Raw genomic sequence first — 7587 nt, forward strand, 5'->3', positions numbered from 1 at the left:
TTACTAAAATATCGAAGTTTTCGTATTTCTGAAAATTACCGTTATATGGGATGTGGGCGTGGTTACAGTCCGTTTTCGCCCATTTTCAATAGCAACCTACCTTGGATAAAGGGCAAGCTACATACCAAATTCCGTTGGGATAACTAAATTTTTGCCTCCCTCCAGACAATTCAGCATGAAGGTCACCTAGCGAATTGGCCTCTAACTTCACGGATAATTTTCCTCAAAATTTAGGTATAAAGGCGACGTCAACCAGCCGTGTATATGTAAGAGAGTGCTAGCGATGTAGGAAAAATATTTTTAAAGTAGTCAATTGGACCCAAATACCTTCTTTGAGTACATTAGATATGTTGCCATCCGGTCCAGAAGATTTGAAGTGTGTCAAAGGATCTAAAAGTGCATATGTGTATGTATATCTTAAGGCATTTTCATTTGCCATAGTGTTAGCAGCAAACCAGTTGTAAGGATCAACGTAGTCTGAACTATGGTTGAGATATTGTCCATTACTCTGACCAAATGGAGCGTAGTTATGTAACTGTACTATAACCTCTAGTCTCAACGTGAAAGTTCGATAAAGTATTTTCTAACAGCGCTCGTCCATATGTAGGCGGTGGAACACATTCACCACAGAATCGCTTACTAATTATAGGGCCTTTATTTCTCAAAATTTTTTATGACTCCAGTTCAGATAAATATATGTAAATATTCATACCCAAAACAGGGAAGTTGCCTATGTCAGCTAAAATGAAAGAAAAGAGTAACTAATCATTAAACTAGCCCACACGGGCATACAGTTGCAAGATTTTACCTACGCCGGAAATCGAGTCAAGTAAAGATTTACCTTGGCGTAGAATGGTACAAACATGTATGGCTTTTTTTAAGAGTCAATATCGGAAATATATTTCACATACTATAGTAAATACATACTAAATATGTGTACATTCAAAGTGGCTACAAAATACAAATTTATTGTACGTAGAAAAATGTCAAAAAATCAGCGAAGCATCGCGAAACTGATGCAGTAGACTGGAAAACCAATTGAACGCATCACAATGGCGGTATAGCAGAGCACTTTCAATTGGTGACTAAAGTCATGTCATCAGTTAAGTAATCAGTCTTGTGGCGCCCAAATTATAGCTTCCGGCTGCTTTAACTAAGTATATGCCAATGTATACAATGCACACCCACTTGCAACTGCCCAATGATACGATTCATTGCACCGCATATACTGTGCGTAGAAAATATGATGGTCATATAAATTGACTTACTAAAGACCGCACTAATTTAGTGCCGGTATATCGGGAAACTGTCGCGGTCATTTAAACGTAATTCAGTGCAGTAAGCAGTGCCATAATTAAGGTGAATTTTCTGCTTCTAAGGAGATTTTCTGCACGTGTCCGTAAAAAATCGTTAAAAATCGCGCGTCCTGCCCCCAAAGAGTCGCTACCCCGCGCGCTCTCGCGTTACTTGCGTAAAATGCGGACACCCCTTTATGTCATCGCTGCAGTGGTATTCATTGTCCTGGCGCAGCTTATTATTAGCGCGCCGGTGCGCAAGCCAATGCGCGTGCAGCTGAATGCCGACTATTTGCGTGCCATGGGCGCCTACAGACGCCTGGAGTCGCGATTGTCACGCGAGGAGCTGCGTGTTATTACTACCATAGGTATTTTGAATGGCGCGCGGCAAGCCGAACTAGAAATGGAACGCAATTTGGTGGGGATTGTTAAGGAACTATTGCGTGGCGCCGAAGATATAAACGATGACGAGCTCATTGTGCGAGTTCAAAATATCGAAAAGCAATTGGCGCGCGATCATCGTGCGCTGCTGATACTCACAGGCGCAATGGATTTGGTGACGGGCGCAAAAGATGTTGACGACTTCAAAACGGATATGCAGCAAACGCTGCAGCAGATACGTAGGCAGTCCGAGGGAGAGCTGGATGATGATGAGGCGGATTTGCGACAGCGCACCGAAGCGAAAGGCAAAAGTGAAGAAGTTAACGAAGCGGCTGAGCGAGTAGCGGCTTTGAGACGGCAGATTGTGCAGCAGGTGCGTGCTATGAAAACGCTGATGGAGGAGAAAGTTACGCAGACGCTGGACTATCTTATAGCGCGGGCTGATGAAAATAGCCTTCTTGGACTGGCTAGCAAGAAGGTGGTGCAAAAACGGAATGTGCCCGATGCACGGGAGGTACCCGCTGAGGTGCGCATGATTAAGTCAATACTGACGGAGGTGAATAAAAGTTTGATGTAGGAATGGAATTTTATTTAAATTAAATTCATTTAGTGGAAATTTGATATAACTAAACAAAATAAAAAATGGAACAAAAAAATCAAAAAATAAAATATGCTGAAAAATTAAATAACCTTTAAAGGACAAAATTTGAAAAATAAATAAAAACAAATTAAACTAAAAAGCACAGTTAAATGATGTGAAAATAAAAAATTAAATATAAATGCCCTAAATAAAAAAAAAACATGAAATGAAAGATTTAAAAACCAAAAACCAAATAAAATACTATAGAGTTAAGAAGTTAAATAGATTTAAAAAGTAGATTATAAATAAAAAAATAAAGTATAATGTAATCCAAGTATTTTGTAATGAAAAAATACTCCTGATACTCCTCAATATAATAAAATATCATTTTAGACCATATCTTTAATAAAACAAAAAAGTTTAATAAAAAAAAATAAAATAAAACATTAAAAAAACGATAGCAATTAAATTAAAAATTTAAGTAAACTTCAACACAATAAAATACGATAAAAAATTAAATTTAATGAATTAAAACTAAAAAATAAAACACAAAAGAAAAATATTTAATAAAAATGAGTTAAACAAAATAATTAAAATAATTAAAAACTATTAAGATAAAATAACAAATTAAATGGAGATAACTGAAATCGAAATTAATTACAAAATTGAAATAAATAAAAATAAGTGGAAAAATAATAAAAAAATTAAATAAAATTAAGCAATAAAAACTTTAGTGAGCGTATTAAACAAACCTCTAAATAAATTAAAATTTTTAAACTGAACTAAAAACTAAGAAAGGAAATAAATTATGAATCGAAGAAAAAAATACGATTTAAAAAATATAATAAAATAAATAAAATACGTAATATAAAATAAAAAATAAAGGGCCATATAAAAAAAAAACGAATAAAAAATAAAATAAATAAAAAATCAAGTGAAGTAAAAAAATAAAAATTGAGTATTCTAAAATAAAATAAAGTAATGAAATACTATTTAAATAGCAAAAACACAAATTCTACTAAAACCAATAAAAAAATTAAGAAAAAAAAACAATATTATAAAGCAAAACCAAATAAAATTTAATTTTAAATAGCCTAGAATAAAATGAAAATCGATTTTTGCAACAAAAAAAACATAATAGTTCAATAAAAAGATAAAATAAAGAGGAACAAAATAATATAAAATGAAAAGAGAAAAATGATTTTAAAATAATATGAGGAATTAAAAAAAAATAAATATAAATAAATCTAAGGTTATAAAATAAAGAAAAGATGGAAAAGTAAAAAAAAAAATACCAAAATAAAATTAAGTAAAAATATAGTATTTAACAGAAAATAAAGTACAATAAAAAATGCAATGAAATAAAAATAAGTAAAAAAAATAAAATAATATGCGAAATTTTCCACAATAGAAATTAGTATTTACAAAAGTTCTCATGATTTTCAAAGACTCACCTTTTGCAATCCCAGGAGGACTTCCGTAACAATCTCGTGGATACACGACTTGAAATGCGAGACAATGCGCTCTTCGATGACTCACTGGAAGATGATTTGGAATTAAAATCTGAAGGCAATAAAGTGAGTGTCAAAGCTGGTCAAATGCATGCATGAAACAATAGTATTACATATGTATTTACGTGTTTGTTTAGTAGCGTTTGTGACATGTTTCGCTTATACTAATCCTATAAAAATGGCATAGATTTGAGAAAAAAAATTCATTGCATATCTGCAAATCATTTACACAAAAATTTAATAACACTAAAATTTTTATCTCGATTTAATGTTAAAGTCTAAGATTGTCCTTGAAAATCGCAGCAGTAAAAACAGTTCATTGAAACAACGTAGCGATCCGCCAGTAACAACAACCACAACAACTGCGACAACAATAACAACCACAGTACGTGGAGTAAGGGCAACAAAACCACTGAGCACTGGCGCTGCAGTAGCTTCTACAACAACTGTGAGTCCAAGCACAGAAATCGTCCTAATCAATGCCACAACTGACGCAGATGCGCCAAAGTTAGCTAAACAGGAGGAAGGCATCCCTATTGACTTACCGCCAATACCCATTGGAGCAGAAGAAGATGAGTTCCCAGATGCTCCTCCACCACCAGATGGTGCCGGTGGGGGTGGTGGTGGTCTGGTGGGCATTATTACGAGCTTGAGTGGAGTAAGTAAGCCAAGGTGGGCTATTTACATGCAAAATATCTATACATATTTATTTCCGTCCAAATGCAAATATAAGTGTATTAAAAACGTGTTACATATTTGAATAAATAAATACATATAAATTTTTTAGGGCGAAGGCGGCTCGGATATTGGTGCGCTGATTGGCGCCTTGACCGGTGTTATATCAACTTTGTTTGGGGTGAGTAAAAGGCTTCTATTTTAGAATTTTCATTTCACAATTTTGTATATTTATTCCAGCCAGGCGGTTTAGATATCGAGTCTTTAATAAGCACTGCGACATCACTGATTTCCGGTCTGCTGGCGGTGAGCAAATTTATGATTAAAAGAGTTTGTTAAAAATATGCGAAAACCCTGAAGAGGCTAGTGTACAAAAAATATATGGGTCTATCTATGACACATTTACCAATAGATGAATATTGGTATTTTTTTTTTAACCATATAAGGAAAAGAAAAAAAAATTTGTTTTTCGAAAGTCCAAAATTTCACATTTTCCACGTTTATTTTATATATATGTCAAAAAATATTTTAGTTAAAAATATTTAGATATTTAAATATTTTAGTTAAAAAAGTGGTTATGACCCCGGTTTAAAGTTTATATTTGTGGCTATATAAAAAAATGTATTAAAAAATATAAAAAACTATGATATTTAAAAAATCGTAAAAGGAACAAGTTTTATAAATTTCTGCCAAAATTTGTTTAATCAATACCACTAGCAAGCCCTAAAACATCCTGAATGATCCCAGTTTAAAGTTTATATTTGCGGCTATATAAAAAAAATAAAAGATTAAAAATTTTGATACTTAAAAAATTTAGATATTTAAAAAATTTTTTAAATTTTCAAGAAAGTATTTTTTAAAGATATTATTTTTGAACTTTAAAATTTTTATTGCAAACTCTAGATATTAAAAATAAATTTATAGTAAAACAAGCTATTTAACATAACTTTATCTAGATATTGCAAACAAAATTTTCAAGGCTCAAAATTTCATATATTAAAAAAAAAACACTTGAAAATGTTAGGATATTTTAAGACCATTTGAGCCACAAATTTTTGTAAGTTTTGGCTTTTAAGATATTTTTAATTTTAAAATTTTGTAAATTTTATATTTTTGTCTCTATAGCCGTAAACATCTTCTTCAAAGCGAGAGTAGCACCATTTTTGTAAATATAACAGTTTTTGTGATATTTAAAAAGATAAATATCGAAAATCTATTTAATTGTAATTTTTTTTTGCAGTTTGCATAATTTTTGAAAAACATTTTAATTTTTTGCCTTTGGCAGCACTTCGTCATATGATACAAGAAAAGTGTTAGCCGAAATCCAAATGGTCGATTCGAATCATTTTCCATGGAACAATGCCTCTAGTTCTGTCACTTATTGAAAAATAAAAATCAGAAAATTAGTAGTTTGGAGGATTTCTAAACTTGGGGAAAAAAATTTTAACAGCCCGATTTGAAGGTCTAACTTTGGCATTTTTTTTTTGCAGCTGAGAACAACCTTTAAAAAATTATTTTAGCTGAAAGCCATTAATATGCTTTTCGTTGATTGCTGCTTAAAACTAAAAGAAAAAAAAACAATAAATAGTTTTATTGAAAAAAACTAGAATAAAGTTGAGCATTAATTTCTTACAGGGTAACAAAAACTTTGGCACAGTGCTGGGCATATACATAGGCACTGCATTTGATGGTCTATCTGGCGGCGGTGGAGCGGTAAATATCTAATTTATTTTTTTTTATCTAAAAAATGTTTGACGAACTCCTCCACTTACAGGTAAATAATGGACAATTTATAGGAAATCTGCTCGGCACAGTTTACGCTCAACTCAGTGCAGTACTTATTACTCCACTCTATTTTTAAATAATTATTTAGAAACTTCATTAATTACATACTTAACACTCATGCTCCTCATACTTAGAAAATAGATAATTGCAATAATCGCACGCAATAACGCACATAGTCTCATTTCTCTCACAATAAATCGATGGCTGAGTGGAAGATCGACCTATCTCGGCTGCCAGTTCGAAAACGCTCTATCTCAGAAAACTTTTCAAGAACGCCCTATTTCAGAATTTTATTGAAAAACACCCTATCTCAAAATTCGGTTCAAAAACGCCCTATCTCACTTCAAAATGTATTGAAAAATGCTGATATAGGGCGTTTTTGAATCGGCAGCTGAGATAGGGCGTTTTTGAAACGAATTCTGAAATAGGGCGTTCTTGAAAAGTTTTTTGAGATAGAATGTTTTCGAACTGGCTGCCGAGATAGGTCGATCTTCCACTCAGCCATGGAAATAGTCTTTAGCATTTATTTCCAAAATTATAATTTCAAAACGTAAATACTGCAATCTCTACAACCTTTCTCCCCTAGGATCCCGATGATGATGACTTGCGTCCCAATCCTTTACTCTTTGCGCGCAATCTTATTAGCAGTTTTGTAGAAGCAAAAAACCGCAAGGAATCCGACGAGGAGGGCGACGACGAGCGCCGCTCTGATTCACGGCATTCGCACGGCAATAAGGCTAAGGGAGATGACGGCGCCGGTGGCTCCGATTCGGGTGGCTTCATCAAGCATATCGCTTCGCATATTGTCGGTAGTCTGGTCAGTCTGCTATTGAATGCTTCGTTGGGTGCTTCCGGCGGCGCATCACACGCCTCGGCCTCATTATTTGGCAGTTCAAGCCATAAAGGCAGTGGCGGCGGTGGAGGAGGCAATGGTCATAAGTATTAAGCAGCGTATTTTATTACTTTTAACTTTTAGGTGGGTGTGACTGCTATTGTTGTTGTTATTAATATAGTGTGTGCAGCATATTTAGATGACTTGCGGTTAGTGAGATTATGAATGTATGTAGTTTTTAATTTAGTTTACGCAACATACGAATAGGTATTTTCGTTGTATTACTTTCTGCTTCGAGTGTTTATTTCTTAAGTTATCCTAAGTTTTTCTCTTGTTCAACAATTTGTATGGATCACCTACAAGTGCGCTTGCTTGTGCGTTGACTGTGGCAGAGTTCAAAACGTTCATGTACACACATTTCTGACCTACAAGCCAACTAAACATTTTCTTATCGGATAAGAAGTTAAGCTGGGTATTACAACAACACCACCTGCTATATGTACTTATTACGCTGAAACTATTAATAAT

The 7587-nt window shown here is 33.5% G+C and overlaps 1 protein-coding gene across 1 annotated transcript; it reads left to right on the top strand.

Moving 5' to 3' along the window:
• Positions 1-1334: 1334 nt before the first annotated feature.
• On the top strand, positions 1335-7300 carry LOC108372062 (uncharacterized; the record flags this gene model as incomplete). Its single annotated transcript, XM_017627705.1, has 8 exons — positions 1335-2232; positions 3726-3833; positions 4045-4425; positions 4555-4623; positions 4683-4748; positions 6078-6155; positions 6217-6276; positions 6814-7300. Coding segments are annotated over 8 exons (2020 nt in total), but the record flags the coding sequence as incomplete, so codon positions are not given.
• Between the last annotated feature and the right edge of the window lie 287 nt (positions 7301-7587).

Source organism: Rhagoletis zephyria, unplaced genomic scaffold (genome assembly GCF_001687245.7).
Source record: "Rhagoletis zephyria isolate East Lansing unplaced genomic scaffold, Rhagoletis_zephyria_1.1 Rzeph_scaffold_05411, whole genome shotgun sequence".
NCBI lineage: Eukaryota > Metazoa > Arthropoda > Insecta > Diptera > Tephritidae > Rhagoletis > Rhagoletis zephyria.